Genomic DNA, 21,557 nt, shown 5'->3' with positions numbered 1-21,557 from the left:
TAAACCTTCTTTTTCATCTGTTCTTATCTGACACTGCTCCAGCAGAGAAAGCAGAGTGCCAACTCATTGCTGCCAAGTGAATGTAGAAGTCTGGGTTCCCTATTTGGCTCCACTGAAACTTGAGGGGAGCCTCTTTGTTATTGCTAGAAGAGGACAGGAGTTCAGACTCCCACATAGTCTTCACTAAGACTGTGGAGACAAGGAGCTAGTTACTGGCCAACAGGAATGAAAGTCCCAACTTCCCACTCAGTCTCTCTGACACCACCCTAGTGGGAGTATTGGAGAAACTTGCTACAGCCTCACAGGGTGAAATTCTGGGCTCCCCACAAGATCTTAATGTGGGTGAGAGCGAGGTCAAAGTGTTTTCTGTGGTGCTTGGCTAAAGTAGGGTGGCCATTGTCTAAACATTTTCTGTCTTGCAAAGGCAGCTCCTTTCCTGGTCCTTTAGCTGGAGAGAATAGCCTTTCATTGGTGCTTTGTTTGTCAGCACCTCTTGGTGTTTTTGGGTTGCCATCATCTTCAGCTTCAAGTCTGAGATTTAAGGGCTAAAATAAAACCCAGAGTATTAACCACCATGTTGTTCCTTGGGTCCTGGCATCCCTAGCTTGTCTGCCTATTTCTTTACACTTTCAGAGTTATTTATTTATTTGTTTATTTATTTATAATGTCCAACATGTGAGATTGTACTTAATAGCTTTATAAGAAAAAATACATCTACTTCATCTTCCCAGAAGCAAAAATCTTGATATTGTGACTTTTATAATTAGTGGACTCCTCTCCATGAAAAAACAAAACAGGTAAACTAATTTTTCTTTCTAAAGAAAAGTGAGGAGAAAATTACACAAGTAGTTCTGTTGTTTTATTCTAAACATTCCCAAAAGCTTAACTGTTATGGTTAATATTTCATATCATCAAAGAATGTTGCCTCAATCAAAATAATTATTTATTTTCCTAATGGCCCAGTTTTCTTCCTATGCACTTAATGGTAGTCAACAGTGGCAAAAAGACTGCGTGGGTATTACAGAAATATATTAGTGATTACAGAAGCAAGTGGAAGCGTGTATCTCTTTTGGATTTTGGAAAAACTGTTTAGTAATAGAAATAGAAAATAACACTCATTTACTGAATGTCTGGTATATTTAAGGTATGGGAGACACAGAGAGTAAAACCTAAAGAAAATGCAAACCATAAAACAAATAAAGCAAAATCAAATATATGTGATTCAGTGTTATGGGAATATAGAGAATGAATGAGTAATTATGAATAAAAATTTTAGGTAAGAAATTAATATAAATGGCATGTGAGCTGTATTGGGGGAAAAGTTCACTCAATACTTATCATCTGCCTACTTTATGGAGGCTAGTCAGTGCTAGATGCAGAATAAATAGTATTTTGACCGAGTCTGGGAAATGGGGTGGGGTGGAGTGGAGTGGGAGGGCAGGCATTTCAGTAGGGGGATAGCTAAAGCTGACACATAAAAATGTGGGGAGCAAAACAGAGTTTATGAATATGAAGCCATGCTATTTGAAAGCTCATTCTATACATAAAGACTAAATTGTACTAGTAGTAATTACAGCTAACTTTTATTCACACTATGTGCCAGGTACCAGGCTACATGCTTTACATGAAGCATTTTTATTTCATTCTCATATTAATGCTTTGCAATAGGTATTAGTATTATTAGTTCCACTTTACAGATGAAGGAACTGAGGTTTAGAGAACATAAGTAACATAATTATGATCATGCAATTAGAAAGTGGTGGAATTTTAGAATTAAGAAAAGCATTGAAAATGCTTACTTTGGGATTTTTACTCATATGAATATTGTTTTACAGATGTTGATAGCATGGACCTGGGCAAAAAGGTCAGCATCCCCAGAGACATCATGTTGGAAGAATTATCCCATCTCAGTAACCGTGGTGCCAGGCTATTTAAGATGCGTCAAAGAAGATCTGACAAATACACATTTGAAAATTTCCAGTATGAATCTAGAGCACAAATAAATGTAGGTATAACTTGAACATGTGGTATCCAAATGAATGAGCAGTATTTCTGAATTTGTATGTATGACTAGTTTCTCAAGCAAATATTCTATATATCTTCTTTCAATTTATTCTGTTAGGCTATTTTTTTTATCATAATGAATAGTTTAGGTGGGTAAACAAAAGAAGTATTATGTATGATATGAATATGCTTTTAGTTCAATAGGGACATTGTAAGCTTGTAGATTTGGCAATGAGGAACTTGTCTGTTCCACTAAGAGGAGGGAGAGGGAATGGAGAGAAGTGGTACTAAAAGTTTCCATGGTCTTATCACAACCAGTTACATGTTTGAGATGGAAACACTTCCAAAGCACATAGCGCTCCACAAGTGAGGATAAGCATTTTATTCACTGAGTAAATCTGGCACTGAAACATGCCTGGGAACTACAGACACATTCAAAGTCCTTTCAAAGCATTTATTCCACATTGTGTAGGGAAGTCTGGTACTCACTAACGACAAAAACTAGTTTGGGTATTACTCTTTGGACAGAGATTTCCCCAACTCAAAGCTAATAAACAAAAATTAAACTACATTTTACTTTATTGTATTAATATTATATTCACTTAAACTGTCATTTAAAAAGATTGTAGAGGAAAAAGTTGATAGTAGAAAGGCAACCAGCTTTGGGAAGATGGCTTTAAAATTCAAATGGCTGGTGTGACAAATTAAAAAGGAATAGTGCAATTGTCTTAAATTTGAAAAGATCATGATGACTTCAACAAATACGTTTTATTTACTGAGAGTTTTTCCTAGAGCTATTAAAGATTTACTTACAAATTTAAGCCTGAAAACTTACAATAGCAAGTTGTAGCAAGCCTGAAAGCTCCCATCACTAATAAGTTGTTTGAATGGACAGCTCACTTCTTTACAGCAAACAGACTAATTTCCCTGATTTATTTTACCATAATTACTAAAACACATTATAGAAACTAGTATCTACATCCACAAACACCAAAATTTTGTTTCCCATATTTCTATTTTCCTTGTTATGTTTTTTGGTAACAGATAATGTTGAGAGGACATTTAACAAATTTATTTTCATATTTGTGAACATTCTTCATCCATCCATTGATTAAATCTAGTTTTGATTGTGAATTCAGTGAGCCATCAAATCTTACTCAACTATAGGGTTTACACTTGTGAGGAATGATTTTTTAATTGAAGTCAGTGTACCCTGTAAGTATTCCCAGTATCCTCTTATCAAAAACATCTTGTAAGTATGAGTCAAAAATAATCCCTACCCCATCTGCTGGAGTCTATGGAATCATATTCTTTCAATAATGACAATAGAGAAGACTCTATGGTGTAGTACAAAATAAGGTGGCTTAAGGAAGTCTTTGAAAAGTCATCTGCAAGTTTAGACATTTGAATAAATGAATAATGTCAGTTTTTATAATTTCCACTTACATCTCTAGGAGTAATGCTTTAACTACAATTCTGAAGAAAGGTACAATAAGATTTAAAATGTCCCTGTGAACACAACATATTATCTTACCACCAGTATTTCAAATTATTGACTATAATTTTATATACCTGTGGTCGAATGTGTGCTGGTTACACATAATATACATAAGAACATGTCTTGGCTGGGCGCGGTGGCTCACGCCTGTAATCCCAGCACTTTGGGAGGCCGAGGCGGGCGGATCACGAGGTCAGGAGATCGAGACCATCCTGGCTAACACGGTGAAACCCCGTCTCTACCAAAAAATACAAAAAAAAAATTAGCCGGGCGTGGTGGCGGGTGCCTGTAGTCCTAGCTGCTCGGGAGGCTGATGCAGGAGAATGACGTGAACCTGGGAGGCAGAGCTTACAGTGAGCCAAGATCACGCCACTGCACTCCACACTCCAGTCTGGGCTACAGAGCCAGACTCCGTTTCAAAAAAAAAAAAAAAAAAAAGAATGTCTTGACAATTTTTCACTATTCCCAGAAGACTGGGCACTGAATAAATAAAATGGCCCCAAACAGGTTTATTGAAATAAATAATTAAATATTGATAAATAACTCAGAGCAACAAGGAATAATAACGTATGCAATAAAGTCATATTTTATTGAGTTACATAACATACTTTGAAGTGTGATGAATTTTACTCTTCTTTCAAAATAAGGAAAGTAGTATTCAAGGAAGTATGTTCATTTGACTTAAGCAACACCATAATAAAGAAGATTGAAACTCAGCTGTCAGAACTCTAGAGTTCTTGGCACCAACTCCTTTCATGGTGTAATTAAAGGAAACTCTGGCCTGGGAATCAGGAGACCAAGGTTTGGTCCTGGCTCTCCCACCAGCCATGTGATTTAGCATTAACTCAAAAAGGGTTTTTGTTTTGTTTTGTTTTGCCTTTCTGAATTTCTCCCTTCATTTTAAAAATAAAGATATGCACTCCAATGCTCTCTCAGGTGCCTTCTGTCTTTAATGATCTGTGTGTTGCCTGATCTTAATTCAAAAAATTACCTGCACAATAAATCATTAAGGAAGATAGTGAGCCACATTGTACAATGATACACTTACTTTGTCAAGGCTGTAGATTGCAGCTTGAAACGTTAATATGACAGGAATTCAAAAATATTATTAGACTCAGGTCTATTTCCATTCATATTCATTTATACTTTTGGCAAATATTTATTGGGTGCCTATTATGTTCTAGATACTATGCTGCAAGCTCAAAGATAAATAAATACAGGCTTTATCTAGTGATACAGAGACCAAATGACATCGAAAGATAAGAGAGCTTTTATTTACTTACAATCTAGTTCTTGAATGATCCTTGTGTGATTTATACCACATTAATCTAATTTATTGACTACATTTTCTGGAACAAGCTTTTACTTTTACTGCTTCCCTTGAGCAATAGATGTTGTCAAAGTAATAATTTAACTCAGCTTTATATATTTCTTATTCTAGTATAATGTTGAAAACCTCATATTAATGAAAATATAAACCACCACCCGGTAATTAATGCCATTTGTTCAAATATTACCATTTTAAAAACAGAAAAAATAAGTGTAGCTTTGAATTCTACTGGTGAGGGACACTGGCAAATTCAAGCTACATATACTTTCTATGACACAAACAGCAATAATAGTAAATATGTGTTCCTAAAAAGAAATGAACATTGCTTGCTACATGAGCCAGTTTTGAAGCCCTAGTTCATAAACTATTTCTTAACCAAAATGGCAAAACGGAGATGGATGAAGAAAATAGGCCACCAGAAATAAAGTAAAATGGAAGAATGCTTCATGATAATTAGAATTCTCTTCTTATAAGTTACTGCAAAAGGATATTATCTTTTTTGAATCACTAAAAATCTTAAATACTACGGGGAAAAGGGGAAGTGTACTATTAAAAGTAATTCTGAAATAAGACCACACTAAATAATTGGAACTCTAAATATATGTTTGCTTTGTTCAAAAAATAACTTCTACCATGTATTTGGCACGAAGCATAGAACAAAGAAGCCTTCTTTTTTATTTCTATTGATATTTTAACAGAAATCATGTAAATCATCTTCTATATGTGTTTTTAATTTACATAGTCATAATCTATAGAATATGGCTCTAGTTTTGTTTTCTTTAGAGTCAACTTAACTGAGGTAAAGAGAGGCATATTTTCATTTGTCTTTCCAACTTTTCTGAAAGGAATTGCAGATGATGGAATGCTGTGGTGTAAGGCTTATAATTATATAGGTTACTGTCTAACTATTATAAGGCTTTGCTTGTTTTCTTAATGATGACATAGAGGTATTTGTTGTCTCCTGATAATTAATGACTAACTAGAAAGAGTTGATTTTCCGGCTCATCATTAATCCCCAGGAAGAGGTTACAGAAGGTTAGTATTACAATTCCTAGAAATTAATGTAGATAGAATTATTTGTAAGTTTAGGTGAAATTCATTTCATGAACACGTTTTAGGAACTTAGAAAATGTTATTCTTTGTGCATTATGCATTTAAACTTCCTAAATTTATCTCAAATGCCTTTTTATTTACAATTAGAGTTATCAGGAACTTTACACTTTTTAAAGAGGTAGTATAGATTTAGAAGTAAAAACAAAAAGATACTAATCTAGTCAATTATTAAGTCCAACACTCAAGATAGGAGCTGAGTTCAAAATGCAAAATGTTATATTACACACACACACACACACACACACACACACACACAATGCCTGTCTTAGTCCATTCATGTTGTATAAATAAATAGCTGAGACCAGGTACTTTATAAAGAAAAGAGGTTTATTTGGCTGATAGTTTTGTGGGCTGTACAAGAAGCGTGGCATCAGCACCTGCTTCTGGTAAGGGCCCCAGGAAACTTCCACTCATGGCAGAAGGGAAAGGGGAGTTGGCATCACATGGTGAGAGAAGAAGGAAGAGAGAGGAGGGAGGAGGTGCCAAGTTCCTTTTAACAATCAGTTCTCCTAAGAACTAATTACTGCAAGGATGGCACCAAGTCATTCATGAGGAATCCACCTCCATGGCCAAACGCCTCCCACTAGGCCCCAACTCCAACACTGGAAATGAAATTTCAACATGAGATTTAGAGGGGACAAATATCCAAATCACATCAGTGGCCAACTAGACTTCAACCAGATTATAAATAGGGTGGGGACTCCAGATGACATAAATGCAATACTAAAATACAGGTAACAGGAACGAGTAAAGAAAGAGCATGAGAAGGTGGCATAGGTTTTATTGAAGTATTGAGATAATACAGAATATGGAGACATTTCCAGTAGATTAAGTTAGTCAGAAAGAAGAGGGAAATTCTAAGATGGGTCTTAGAGGAAACCTAGGATTTGGTTTAGTAAAGAACAGAAAGGAGGGCATTCCAAGCAGGTGAAACAGCTTGTGGGGCTGAGGAGGGCCAAGGGTAGCAGTGGGGAACTGGCTTGTGAAAGTTTGCAAGGAATGAGAGGAAATGTTTGTGAGGTGAGTACGACATCTTCATTACCAGGCAAAAGAGTCTGCATTTTATTCACTAGGCAATTAGGAACAATTTCCAAAGATTGGAGTAATGCCACACCAGCATTTGTATTCGGTCTGACTGGAAGGAAAATGCTGGGTGGAAAATGAACAGAAGGCAGATGATGATATGATAAAGTATGAGCAATGAGGATAACAGGCGCATGAAGACTAAAGTGAAAAAGGAAGATGACATTTTAAAAAATGTCATAGTGAAAAAGAATCAGCTGGGTTTGGCTATTCATTCACTAAAAATTCAGCTAATGTTCACTGACTGCTTGTGCTATATAAGGCACCATCTTAGGCTTTGTAAAAGACATATGGGCAAACTGAAATTCCCTGTTCTCAAGTAGCTAACAAGCTAGTAAATGAAACAGGACAAAACATATTATTTTAAAGGTGAATTATAGCAAATGATATGGGAGCAGCAAGAAAAAAGACAAAAAAACCTTTTTATTGGAAGGGGAGGAAGAATAAGGGAAGGGGTGGTTTTTAAATTAGGACAGATTTGATCATGGTAATGATGGAGAGGGGGCATATTGCTAGGGGAACTCCTATGATCAAAGATCAAAAGTAGAAAGGTGGAAAAGCATACAAGATAATGGGGGAACCTTGATCTATGATCAAAGGTTGAAAAGCATACAAGATAATGGGGGGATCATAAATGGTTTGGTTTTAAGCTTAGGGTACATCTTTAAAAACCGATGAGACTAGGTAGGCAGGTCTCAGTGCAAGGCTAAAACACTTAGGCTTATTCAGTACGCAATAAAGTGTGAACGTGATGATGAGTTTGCAATTAGGCATGCGACGTTTAAAGTTTTAAAAATGTTTAAAGTTGTAATATTTTTGCTATAAATTTTAACCTCAGGCAGAGACAGCTCTGAGAATTCCTTCCCAAAGTAGATCTTTTATTTTTTTTTATTTATTTTTTATTTTTTGAGACGGAGTCTCGCTCTGTCGCTGAGGCTGGAGTGCAGTGGCCAGATCTCAGCTCACTGCAAGCTCCGCCTCCCGGGTTTACGCCATTCTCCTGCCTCAGCCTCCCAAGTAGCTGGGACTACAGGCGCCCACCACCTCGCCCGGCTAGTTTTTTGTATTTTTTAGTAGAGACGGGGTTTCACCGGGTTAGCCAGGATGGTCTCGATCTCCTGACCTCGTGATCCGCCCGTCTCGGCCTCCCAAAGTGCTGGGATTACAGGCTTGAGCCACCGCGCCCGGCCCCCAAAGCAGATCTTTTAAAATTCTAATAGAGATTAAGTATTTCTGTTTAAAAAGCTGTTAGTTGAAAAGATATGTATGTTCCTGGGAAGTCAGTATATCATCAGATTACCGATATTTTATAAGTGTAATTTATTCATGAAGATTTTATTTTATCATTGGCATTTTCTGCCCTGTCAAAACGTGGGCTTTGATGAAGCAGAGGAAAAGAGGTAGGCTCAAATTTGGACTACTGCTTTGAAAGTAGACTTTTTTGGGATGCTGCAGAGATTAACGTGAATGCAAAAGCACTTGGGGAGGGACTGTGTGGGTGAAGCATAAAAATGGAGATAAACTTTATTTCCTTCATAATTTTATTAGGTGAGGATCTTAATTTATGGCCTTTAGTTATGGTAAGTATTTAAGTTTTAAAACAAAATTGTATTCTATCCTGAAATTGCTATAAAGTTAAAAAAGTGTTAAAATGTAAAGGTATATTTCATCACAAAATCTTACAAACAAATATAGAAATTAAAAAATTAAAGATTTTCTGTATGTCACACACAAAAGAGTCAAAATTAGTGTCTAATTGCTATGCTTTTTACTAAATTTTTATTTTTGAAGTTAAAAGATAATTTGACCTAATCCCTTCTTTTAAAATACACATATTTCCTATATGCAATTAAAACAATGATTTATTATAAGAATATAACTTAGCTATACTTTTGAGGACATTACCTACTACAATGACTATTTGTTTTCTTAAAATGCAAACTGAACATTTTTAAGGTGCTATATTATTGCCGTAGAACAAATCCTGTAATAGTAAAACACATTTATCGAAATTTAAAAGACAAATGTCTTTTTTCAGCATTTTATTTTCTAAAAATCAAAAATTTTTCCTTTTGCAAGTCTGTGCAACTTAAAATATAAATGATTTTTGGTTTTTTTGGGCGTACATATGATTGCCGTTCACATTTTAGATTAGATTTTTAAACTTTCTATCCGCTAAAGAATCTAATTAAAGCCCAAATATAAATACAATGGAACACAGGAATTACTAGACCAAATGCCTGGCCAATATGCTCTACATTATTAGATTAGTAAGGATTCAAAAATTAAATACATTTTTCTCATAGGGATGTTCTGAATAGAAAATGAAATGATTGGTATGAACCACTAGACACAGTGCCTGGCACACAGTAAGGCTCAATTAATTTCAGCTTTTATTATTATTAAGTGGATTGTCATTATACAACAGATCTTAGACTGATATCAGTACATCTTCTCATTCAAGTGCGCAACCATCTTACTATGAAATACTTATTGAGGTCCCAGGAAGTAATGAAGGGCCATTGCATTTAAATTATAAATACACAAATGAAGTTTTGCATATGTAGCTCCTATTATTGTGCTTACATTTTTGAGTTTTCAGCAGAGTTTACTTTTGATTAAATACAGCACAGTATTGCTATGCAGAATGGGAAAGTGGATGGAAGTAACTTGGAAGGTGGTTCGCAGCAGGCCCCCTTGACTCCTCCCAACACCCCAGATCCACGAAGCCCTCCAAATCCAGAAAACATTGCACCAGGTAACCAATCCCCTTGCCAATAGAACAATAAAATTTCTATGTACCTAATGATATGACTCAAGGCATTTAAAACCTTTGTTAAATAGTATTTAAATAATATATGTTTTCTCATTAAATATGTTTTTTGGGCCCCAGGCACAGTGGCTCACACCTGTAATCCCAGCACTTTGGGAGACTGAGGTGGGTGGATCACCTGAGCCCACAAGTTTGAGACCAGCCTGGACCACATGGTGAAACCTAGTTTCTACAATAAATACAAAATGTAGCTGGGTGTGGTGGTGCACACCTATAATCCCAGCTGCTTGGGGGGCTGGGGTAGGAGGATCATTTGAGTCCAGGAGGTGGGGGCTGCACTGAGCCATGATCACACCACTGCACTTCAGCCTGGGCAACAAACAAAGTGAGATCGTGACTCAAAAAAAAAAAAAAAAAAAAAAAAAAAAAAAAAAAAAAATTTTTTTTGGATAAATACAAGACAAATGCAAAAATTCAGACCTAAAGGAATCACATAAAACATTTATAGTAGCCATATGTTCTTTGTTTTAGATGGTCTGTTAATCACCTGCTATATTGAAAATTACAAAAAGTAATTTGTAATTATATTGAAATCCTATTGTATAGGATTGCATAATTTATAAAGTGCTGTGATATATATTTTCTTCTTTAATTTCACAGTAACTCTATGACATACTAATTGCAATCCTCATTTTATAAATTAAGACTTTGAGGTTATGAATGTCTATGAAGCAGTAAAGAATGAATAAGACCTAGTATTTGACAACACAACAGGGTGACCATGGTTGAAAAGTACAATAACCTCAGTAAACAAACTATAATTATTCCAATTTAGCAAATTAATTTGTTAGTGATTAGCCAACTATGTATCCAAAAGCCAACTTTTTTCATACATGAATAAAGAATAGTATGAAAATGCCATAATACTGTAAAAATAAAATTTATCTAAATTTCAGTCATATTAAAACATATTTAAAAATCAAATAAATGTAGACATATGGCATTGCTGAATTGTAATATTTCTGTGTGGTTAAACATAAGCACATTCTTTTCTATAAATAACTCAGCGTATCAAAAAAGTAAAAAAGTTGTTATTTAATGACATCTATAAAAAGAAATTAGAAAACCCTGAATGTTCAAAATTGGGAAAAGATTACATAACTATGGTTACTTAATTTAATAGATTATTGTGAAACCCTTAAAATAATTATGAACATGATATAGAAACATTTAAAAGTATTTTCAACAAATTTTTGGGAAAAACGTAATACTACACTAGATGTTCTAGTTATGTGATTATTATGTTTATGTGTGAAGAAAAACTGGAAGAAAATACACAAAACTAAATACTTGTGTTAGGGTGGTGGGATTTTGAGGAATTTTTAAAAATTTTATAAAACTTAAAATTTTCTGGTTTTTAAAGGTCTGACCTCTGTTCAACTCCAGGAAAGGAATAGGAAATGAAATGTGGTAGTTACGGTGATAGAGTTACATATAATATACAAAGACAAGACACAGAAAAGGGAACTCTTTTCCTTGGGGAGGCAGGAATGGCTTCATAGAAGGGTGATCTGAAGCCAAGGCTTGTAATAGAAATTTGCACATGACAAGAAGTAGGGAGAACATTCCAGGCACAGAAAATAAACGGACCAAGTAGGGGGGCATAAGGGGCACCCCAAGCAACAAGTAACTAGATCCATAATCCTGGAGCAAAGAGTGTGAAAGGAGAAAGCATGTGGTGAGGCTGGATGGGTGGAAGGGCCACATGGGTCATGCTGAGTCGTTGCGATTTTGTCCTGGGGGGCATTACGGCCCCCTGAGCAGGGGAATAGTGTAGCCAGTTAGGAAGGTCTCCTGGGGCAGCAGTGTGGAGGGTGGCTGGGAGAGGGTTAGAGCTAAAGGATTAGTTTTGAAGCTGTGGTGAACACCCAGGCAAGAGACACCTGGGCCTGACCCAGGGCAGGAGTAACAGAAATGTAAAGAGAATTTTTTAGAGCAATGTTCCTCATTGTTCTGTTTGTAGATCACCTGCATAAGATTTGTATAAGAGTTTGTTAAACAATGGAGTTTTAGGTCATACCTGAGACTTACTGAAGCCAAACTTTTGGAGGGAGGATCCTAATATCTACATTTTAAATACGTATCCAAGATAATTCAGGCACACAATAATATGAGAGCCACTGTTTTAGAAATCCTTAGGAAGTATAGTTGGTTACACTTTGTGATTTCTTGTGGGGATGAGGGAGACTTTTCAGATAATGCTGTGTCTTGGGCATCTGAGAGTAAAGTGATAACATTTGCTAAAATAATCAAAGTAGAAAAAGAAGTAGAATATATTAGAAAATGGCTGCATTTAGGTCTAGACAAGTTATAAATGGTGCCACTGGATCATTTATTTTGATAAATATAGTGAATAATTGACCAGAGGGCTTGATGTTTTTTTAAAAAAAGAGTTATCAATACATAGGTCACAATCGAAGCTATGAATATTAAATGGAATTTTCTAGGTAGAGTGCATTGTGTAAGAAAAGAGCTTTGAGGAACAACAGTATTTAAGTGGTAAGCAGAGAAAAGGAGCCTACCAAAAAACATTTCTATTAGATACTGGAGGCAATCTGAAGAAAATTAAATAATCACAAATAACTGTTTAGACATGGAATTATCAGGAAGGGGCTTTTTTTTTTTGAGGAGACAAACATTTTAGTGTAAAGAGAAAATAGGCATGCTTTGACAGAAGAAATCAAAATTATTGCAGAGATGGGAAAGAGCATCAGAGAAATCTAAAAGTAGAAGTCATCAAATGGTAAAGGGATTTGACATGGTGGAAGAGAGAATTGCAGGGATATAATTAGGTAATATGGCACTGTAAACAGAAAGTAGATAACTGTGCCTTAGAAAACTGGAAGAGTGTCACTCTATGCATGTGAAAAAGGTTTAAAGATCTATGCCAAGAATTTCTGTGACTTTTAAACAGTATTTACAGAAAATTCCCAGCTGTTATGGGAAGAATAAACTGGGGAGGTGAGATCAGAAGCAGAAAAGTTAGGTAAGAAATCTTGAGGAACAAAATAAACAGGGGATGGATACATCAGGAGATAAGAAGAGCTGGACCTGGCCGGGCGCGGTGGCTCAAGCCTGTAATCCCAGCACTTTGGGAGGCCGAGGCGGGTGGATCACGAGGTCAGGAGATCGAGACCATCCTGGCTAACATGGTGAAACCCCGTCTCTACTAAAAATACAAAAAAACTAGCCGGGCGTGGTGGCGGGCGCCTGTAGTCCCAGCTACTCGGAGGCTGAGGCAGGAGAATGGCGTGAACCTGGGAGGCGGAGCTTGCAGTGAGCCGAGATCGCGCCACTGCACTCCAGCCTGGGTGACACAGCGCGAGACTCCGTCTCAAAAAAAAAAAAAAAAAAGAGCTGGACCTGAATAAGGAAGTGGAAACAAGTTACTTCATCTTCTTGAAGCTTAAACAGTTTACAGAGCACTCAGCAATTGAAGATAGACAAGACCCAAACATCACCTCTAAAGAATCAGCTCTGGAGGGAGGGAGATTTTGTCTTCGTTGTGATTTCCCCTAGCTTAGACTACAATAGGCACTCAATATTAACATTTTTAAATTAATTAATTGTGGTATCTAAAGTCTAGTGTGAATTAATGCAAGGAGCACAATTTTTAGAAAATGAAATGAACGGTTTTACTGGAAAAATATATATACTAAGATAGTCAAGAAAAAACTGTATAATTTGGAAAAATTAAACATTAAGAAAAATGGTTTACTTTTAAAGTTCCATAAGCTTACAGGAGCTCTGAAATGTCTAACACTTGCAGACTGCTGTTTTCTAAGGGATCATGAAAAGGATGCATGCTTCATAAATTTATCCCAGCATGAAAAATCAAACATGGTAAAATGTTGGGTGGAGGTTAGTAACTCTCAGGCACAGTGTTTACTTATTTTTGCTATATTTTTCCAAAGGATATTCTGGACCACTGAAGGAAATTCCTCCCGAAAAATTCAACACCACAGCTGTCCCTAAGTACTATCAATCTCCTTGGGAACAAGCCATTAGCAATGATCCGGAGCTTTTAGAGGCTTTATATCCTAAACTTTTCAAGCCTGAAGGAAAGGCAGAACTGCCTGATTACAGGAGCTTTAACAGGTAATTCAATGATCCTGGGTGACACTGTTGGCATGTAATACCAAGATTTTTCCATAATGGTACAGATAACTGAATTCCTTGGGCGAAAACAATTTTTTCTTTTGAGAAAAGAACCTAAATAGCAATATAGGATATCTTCTAAGCCTAGGCAAAGACTCATTTTTGTAATATTACTATTATTTTCAAACTTAGTCATTTTTAGTATAAAAATGAAGGAAATGATTCAGAAACTATCATGGGTATAACATCAAGATTATCCCCTCATACTTTACAAATGTTATTTTAATAATAGTTTCAAATCCAAAGATTGATCTGGGTTTATGCATTGTTTGAAATGGCAATACTGTTCAAGAATTTAATACATAATTAACATGCAAGGCTATGAGAATTACTCTGTAACTCCAGATTCCATCTTATATTTTTGCAGGCTTTAGGACAGATTAAAAATAATTTAGACTTAATGGCTCAAGATTCCAGAAGTACAACCCAACACTTATGCTATCAAAAAATCACCAAATGATATCTGTAGTATAGTTTATAGAATGGGCATCTATTTTTCTCTGTTATTCAGTTTTTTATAATTTCCATGGATATTTTGAATTTTTAATAGTCTCATAATCCATTATTTGATCACTTGACCTTCATTTTAGAGTAAAATATCTAATATCTAGTATGCTGTCTCGCACTCAAAAAAAGTTAGACTCAATTTATAGGCTGCTTAATAACTATTCATTTAAAAATGAATAGATTAATGAGTAAATTTTTTATTTAAAAAAAGAATGCCAAATAAACTGCATTTAAATAGTGATCTTCTTGAGTATTTTTAAATATTGTGATCGGATGTGGTGGCTCATTCCTGCCATCCCAGCACTTTGGGAGGCTGAGGTGGGTATATCACTTGAACCCAGGAGTTCAAGACTACCCTGGGCAACATAGCAAGAACCCTGTCTCTACAAAAAATACAAAAGCTAGCCAAGAGTGGTGGCATGTACCTGTAGTCCCAGCTACTTGGGAGGCTGAGGTGGGAGGATCACTTGAGCCCAGGAGGTGGAAGTTGCAGTGAGCAGAAATCATGCAAATTCACTCTAGCCTGGGCGACATAGGGAGACCTTGTCTCAAAACATAATAAATACATAAAATAAAATAAATATGGTACTATTAAGATTTTAGTTTTTACACACTACCATTATTAGTAATACATCCCTTGCATGAAAGAGGTGTACCATAGAATGTAAAGAGGGATTGAGGAGTGGCAGGGAAAAAAAGTTGGAGGCCCATTCTGATCAATGTTATAATATTTTTTTCAAAATGAGAGTGTAGAAAATTATAAAAGTAAAACATTAGGGGAAAATGGAAATTAATGGAATAACTCGGATTTGTTTTTGAGATTAAGTGCTTAAGGCATGCTGTAAGACTTCTCTGTATCTTGAGGCTTCGGTGCCCTGTACCTGCTGAGCAGCTTGCCTGTAGTTCTACACATACTGGTGTAGTAATATTTGGGTTAGTTATAAAGAGATGCCTATTGAGTGTATAAATACCAGATGAGTGCTATATCAGTGAGCACAATACCATTCAATAGGAAATGTAGCTCCCTGTGTTAATCAAAGCTTTCGTAAATATTACATGCTGTGTGTGTGCGTGTGTGTGTGTGAGACAGAGAACTTAATCTGCTAATACTTCTCTTTCACTTTAGAACATTTTATTCCTTTGCATATGTACATCAACATAGAAATAAAAACTTAGGAATTAAGTTATTTCAACATGACGGTATATTCTTAGACTTCTTATTATCATTAAATAACATTAACAGATGAAACAAAACATGATGTGATACATAGACAGCCCAAACAGGCTGTCTTTTCTGACCTTGAAGCATATGTAGGCCATGTGCGGTGGCTCAGGCCTATAATCCCAGCACTTTGAGAAGCCAAGGTGAGCTGAGCCCAGGAGTTTGAGACCAGCCTGCACAACATAGTGAGAACTCAAAAAGTGAGGTGAGAGGGTCGCTTGAGCCCAGGAGGTTGAGGTTGCAATGAGCTATAATCACACCACTGTATTCCCACCTGGGCAATGGGAGTGAGACCCTGTCTCAAAAAAAAAAGCATATGCACAGGGATACACAAAGTTTAAGACATTGTCTAGTACATGCATTGCTTTAGAAGTCCACTTAAAAAACAACTAAACAGTGTACAGGCATACTTCGTTTTATTGCGCTTCACTTTATCCTTCTCTGCAGATATTGCATTTTCTCACAAATTGAAGGTTTGTGGCAACCCTGTGTCAAGCAAGTCTATCGCCATTTTTCCAACATCATGTGCTCACTTTGGTAATTCTCACAATATTCCACTTTCATTATTATTATATCTGTTATGGTGACCTGTGATAAACAATCTTTGATGTTACTATTATAACTGTTTTGGGGTGTCGTGAACCATGTCCATGTAAAAAGGCAAACTTAATCAATACATGTGGTGTGTATTCTGAGTGCTTCAATGACCAGTCGCTCCCCTATTTCTCTCCCTTTCCTGGGCCTCCCTATTCCCTGAGACACAACGATATTGAAATTAAGCCAATTAATAACCCTACAATAGCCTCTAAGTGTTCAAGTGAAAGGAAGAGTCACAAGTCTTATTTTAAATCAAAAGCTAGAAATGATTAAACTTAGTGAGGAAGACATGTCAAAAGCAGAGATAAGCTGAAAGCTAGGCCTCTTGTGCCAGTTAGCCAAGGTGTGAATGCAAAGGAAAAATTCAGGAAGAAAATGATAAGTGCTACTCCAGTGAACACATGAATGATAAGATAGTAAAACAGCCTTATTGCTGATATCAAGAAAGTTTGAGTAGTCTGGATGAAAGATCAAACCAGGAACGACATTTCCATAATTTAGCCAAAACGCAATCCAGAGCAAGGCCATAAGTTTCTTCAACTTTATGAAGACTAAGAGAGGCAAAGGAGTTGCAGAAGAAAAGCTGGAAGCTAGTAGTGGTTGGTTCATGAAGGCTGAGGACAGAAGCCATCTTCTTAACTTTTCTAGTGCAAGGTGAAGCAGCAAGTGCAGATATAGAAGCTGCAGCAAGTTATCCAGAAGATCTAGCTAAGATCATTGATGAAAGTGGCTACACTAAATAACAGATTTTTAATGTAGATGAAACAACCTTCTATTGGAAGGAGATACCATCTATGACTTCCATAGCTAGAGAGAAGTCAATGCTTGGCTTCAAAGTTTCAAAGAACAAGCTAACTCTCTTGCTGGAAACTAATGTAGCTGGTGAATTTGAGTTGAGTTGAAGCCAATGCTCATTTACCATTCTGAAAATTCCAGGGCCCTTAAGAATCGTGCTAAATCTCTGTCTGTGCTTTATAAATGGAACAACAAAGCCTAAATGACAGCACATCTGTTTGCAGCATGGCTTACCAAATATTTTAAGCCTACTGTCAAGACCTATTGCTCAGAAAAGAATATTCTTTTCAATTTATTACTGTTTATTGACAATGAACCTGGTCACCCAAGAGCTCTGATAGTAATGTACAAGGAGATTAATTTTTTTTTTTTTTTGAGATGGAGTCTCACTCTGTTGCCCAGGCTGGGGTGCTATGGTGCGATCTTGGCTCACTGGAAGCTCCACCTCCCAGGCATGCCATTCTCCTGCCTCAGGCTCCTGAGTAGCTGGGACTACAGGCGCCCGCCACCACACCCAGCTAGTTTTTTTTTGTATTTTAGTAGAGACGGGGTTTCACCATGTTAGCCAGGATGATCTCAATCTCCTGACCTTGTGATCCACCCACCTCGATCTCTCAAAGTGCTGGAATTATAGGCATGAGCCACCGTGCCCGGCCTAATGTTTTTTATGCCTGTTGACACAACATCCATCTGGTAGCCCATGGATCAAGAAGTAATTTTGACTGTCAAGCCTTATTATTTAAGAAACACATTTCGTAAGGCTATAGCTGCTATAGAAAGGGATTCCTCTGATTGATCTTGGCAAAGTAAATTGGAAACCTTCTGAAAAGAACTTACCATTCTAGATGCCATGAAGATTATTTGTGACCATGGAAGGAAGGCAAAATATTAACATTAACGGGAGTTTGGAAAAAGTTCACTCCAACTTTAAAGTCATGGTTGACTTTAAGGGGTTCAAGACTTCAATGGAGGAAGTAAATACAGATCTGGTGGAAATAGTAAGACAACTAAAGTTAGAAGTGGAGTGTAAAGATGTGACTGAGTTGCTACAATCTCATTAAAAACAAACAAAAAAACAAAAAACACCTGAGCAAATCAGGAGTTGCTTCTTATGAATAAGCCAAGAAAGTGGTTTCTTGAGATGGTATCTACCCCTGCTGAAGATGCTGTGAATATTGTTGACATGACAACAAAATATTCAGAATATTCCCTAAACTTAGTTGATAAGGCAGTAGCAGGATTGGAGAAGATTGACTCCAATTTTGAAATAAGTTCTACTGTGGGTAAAATGCTACCAGACAGTATGATATGCTACAAAGAAATTTTTCATGAAAGGAAGAATCGATTGATGCAGCAAACATCATTGTTGTCTTATTTTAATAAATTGCCACAATCAATCCAACATTCAGCAATCACCACCCTGATCAGTTGGCAGCTATCAACAATAAGGCAAACATTCCACCAACAAAAAATTTCAACTTACTGAAGGCTCAGATGACCATTAGCATTTATTAGCAATAAAGTATTTGAAATTAAGGTATGTACTTTGTTTTTGAGACATATTGTTCTTAAGGACACAACGATATTAGATACTTAATGGACTACAATACAGTGTAAACATAACTTTTATATATGCTGGGAAATAAAAAATTTCATGCGACTTCCTCTATTGTGATACTCTCTTGCAGTAGTCTGGAACCAAACCTACAATATCTCCAAAGTATGCCTGTAATTATATCTTTGGCTTCAATGCTTGCTAAATGAATAAGCCCAAAGGAATTACATAGGTAAGATTTTCACATCCAGCTATGGCAGACTACTTTATATTAGAACAACTTCATAAAAATAACCAGAAAAGCTAGTTTTAAAAAATGAGTTTTAAAAATGGTTTAAAAGCTGCCAAGGAAGTGAGTACTTGAGGGCCAAGTTTCTGGAGATGAGGGAAATTTCGAGATTTTAACCCAACATGTGGTACCGCTTTTCTGCTTGAGGCACTTGTTGATTCATCAGCAACGCTAAAAGGCTAAAAAGCTGAGTAAACCTTTTGGCAGCCTCAAGTCTGGGAAGAGCAAATAGGAGTACAGGGTCTTCCAAGGAGGAGGGCTCTTGGTAAATATTCCATACTTTCAGCTGGGAGTCCTAAAGGGCTATACCATTGGAATAAAGGTGAACAAGTAATACATCAGCCTTCATAAAACTAAATATTGCTCTCAATCAACAAAATCTTAGATTAGATAAAGGCTATCTCCCCTAAATCAAACTGCCTGCTCTGACAAAAATGAATCCCTTCTAGAAAGAAGATGACACCTCTTAAGGACTTAAATCAGCCTATAGGTTTTTTAAAAAATATTTTTTGTTGTTGTTGTCATGGTGGTGGTGATATACACATAACATAAAATTAACTATCTTAATCACTTTAAGCATACAGTTCAGTGGTATTCAGTACAATACTTCATAACATCGCGCCACCATCACCATCATCCCTCTCCATAACTCTTCAGCTGGTAAAACTGAAACTCTGTACCCATTAAAGAATAACTCCCCATTCCCTCTCTGCCACCATCAATTCCTGACAACCACAATTCTACTTTCTGTCTCTATGATTTTTACCACTTTAAGGGCCTTGTATAAATAGAATCCTACAGTATCTGTTTTTTGTGGCTGGCTTATTTCACTTAGTATAATGTCCTCATGTTAAAAAAAATTCATAAGCTTATATTACTATAAAAGTCAAAATATTGACTACCTCTAGGGGCTAGAGGGTATTGTGATTGGGCAGGGACCATGGAGAGAGCTCTGGAGTAGCTCTTGATATGCTTAGTCCTTTCCAAGATTATTCATTGCATGGACATTATATACACTTTCTTAAGTTTTCTGTACCTGTGTTACGTTAAATAATAGAAATATTTTTTAAATTCCGTAAATGGAATTAATAGCAGATTAGACATAGCTGAAGAGAGAATTGCCAAATTGAGGCAGAAAGTGTTCAAGCTGCAACATGGAGAAAATAGGATTTAAGAAGCAGAAAAACAGCAGAAGACATACTTGGATCAGTAATAAAAATGCCAATATATGTGTGTCGTTGGAACCTCAGAAGGGAGTGAGAGAGAGAAGCAATATTGAAAGAATTAATAGCATAGGATTTTTCAAAGTTGACAAAAGACATCAAGCTTCAAGTTCAAGAAGTACTACACCACCCAAGAAGGGTAAATGCAAAGTAAACCACACAAAAGGCACATGATTGTAAAATAAAGACAATTAAGAAAATCTTAAAGCAAAGGAATAATAGACACATTATCTTAAAATGAGTAAAAATAAGACAGTTGATTTTCCAACTGAAATGATGGGAGAGAGTGGATTAACACTTTTAAAATAATGAAATAAATAACAGCTGAGCTGTAGTTCTATATCCAGTGAAAATATTATTTAAAGGAAAAGTTAAAACATACTTACATAAACATTTTCAGAGAAAGATGCTATTTGTTTACCCCCGCCAAACAATAATACAAGAATAATAAAATGGATAAGTATAGGAAAAGAAAAATAAAGATGTCATTATTCACAAATGACATGATTATGTCCACAGAAAATTTAAGAGAAGCTACCAGTAAATCATTAGGATTAATAAGTGAATTTAGGGAGAGCACAGAATAAAAGGTCATCATTAATAGTTATTTTTATATACCAGCAATAATTAGAAAATAAGTAGTATTAATTAACTTTTACCTTATGATTTGTGCACTTTTTGTACTTACACTTCAATAAAATTTTTATTTCAAAAAAATCACATAGGCAAAATAATCTCAATAGGTATCTGGGTCTTTATAAACTAAATGTGACAAAAGCTATTCTTTGAATTAGTCCAGAACAAAATCTAGTCATTTAAAATAGAGGCTAAAATGATTTTCAGGTATAAAATAATTTTCAAGTTATTATTTTCAATTTATTATTTTCCCTGTTGTAGGTTAACATGATTTTATTTTATCAAACCACTCAAAATTATAAGCAAACCATTTGGCCAAAGATTTAATTTGTCATACAACTATTATACATATATATTGTTAATAACATATTTTATTTTCTAATTATTAAACTGATTATTAAATAATTTAACATAATATTACAAGAAGACTTTATTCTGATATATCTATTTTTCATATTTTTTAAACACACACACACACACAAAACCAGAAGAAAGAGACAAAAGAAAGAAGCAAGCAATTTGCAGTTATTTCCAAAGTCCTTGCAAAGAGTAAAATAACACTGTTTGGTAGTTTACTTTATGATACATATTTATTAGATATTGCTGATAAAGCCTAGAGAGGTAAGATATAGTCAAATGGCATTCGGCAATGTTAATGATTGGATGAAAATTGGCTCCTAAGTCTAATCACATTTTCAAAATGGCCCAGAGTTT

At 35.8% G+C, this 21,557-nt stretch overlaps 1 protein-coding gene across 1 annotated transcript in view; it reads left to right on the top strand.

The window, feature by feature from the left end:
- Window positions 1-21,557, top strand: part of MYOZ2 (myozenin 2) — a 48,278-nt gene that overhangs the window by 14,190 nt on the left and 12,531 nt on the right. The window contains exons 3-5 of the mRNA XM_050792350.1: window positions 1,836-2,005; window positions 9,657-9,786; window positions 13,776-13,959. Of these exons, the coding sequence (XP_050648307.1) occupies window positions 1,836-2,005; window positions 9,657-9,786; window positions 13,776-13,959 (484 nt within the window). The remainder of the gene's footprint in view (window positions 1-1,835; window positions 2,006-9,656; window positions 9,787-13,775; window positions 13,960-21,557) is intronic.

The sequence above is a fragment of the Macaca thibetana genome, chromosome 5 (genome assembly GCF_024542745.1).
Source record: "Macaca thibetana thibetana isolate TM-01 chromosome 5, ASM2454274v1, whole genome shotgun sequence".
Classification (NCBI taxonomy): Eukaryota; Metazoa; Chordata; class Mammalia; order Primates; family Cercopithecidae; genus Macaca; species Macaca thibetana.
This window is presented reverse-complemented; position numbering and strand designations above follow the sequence as displayed.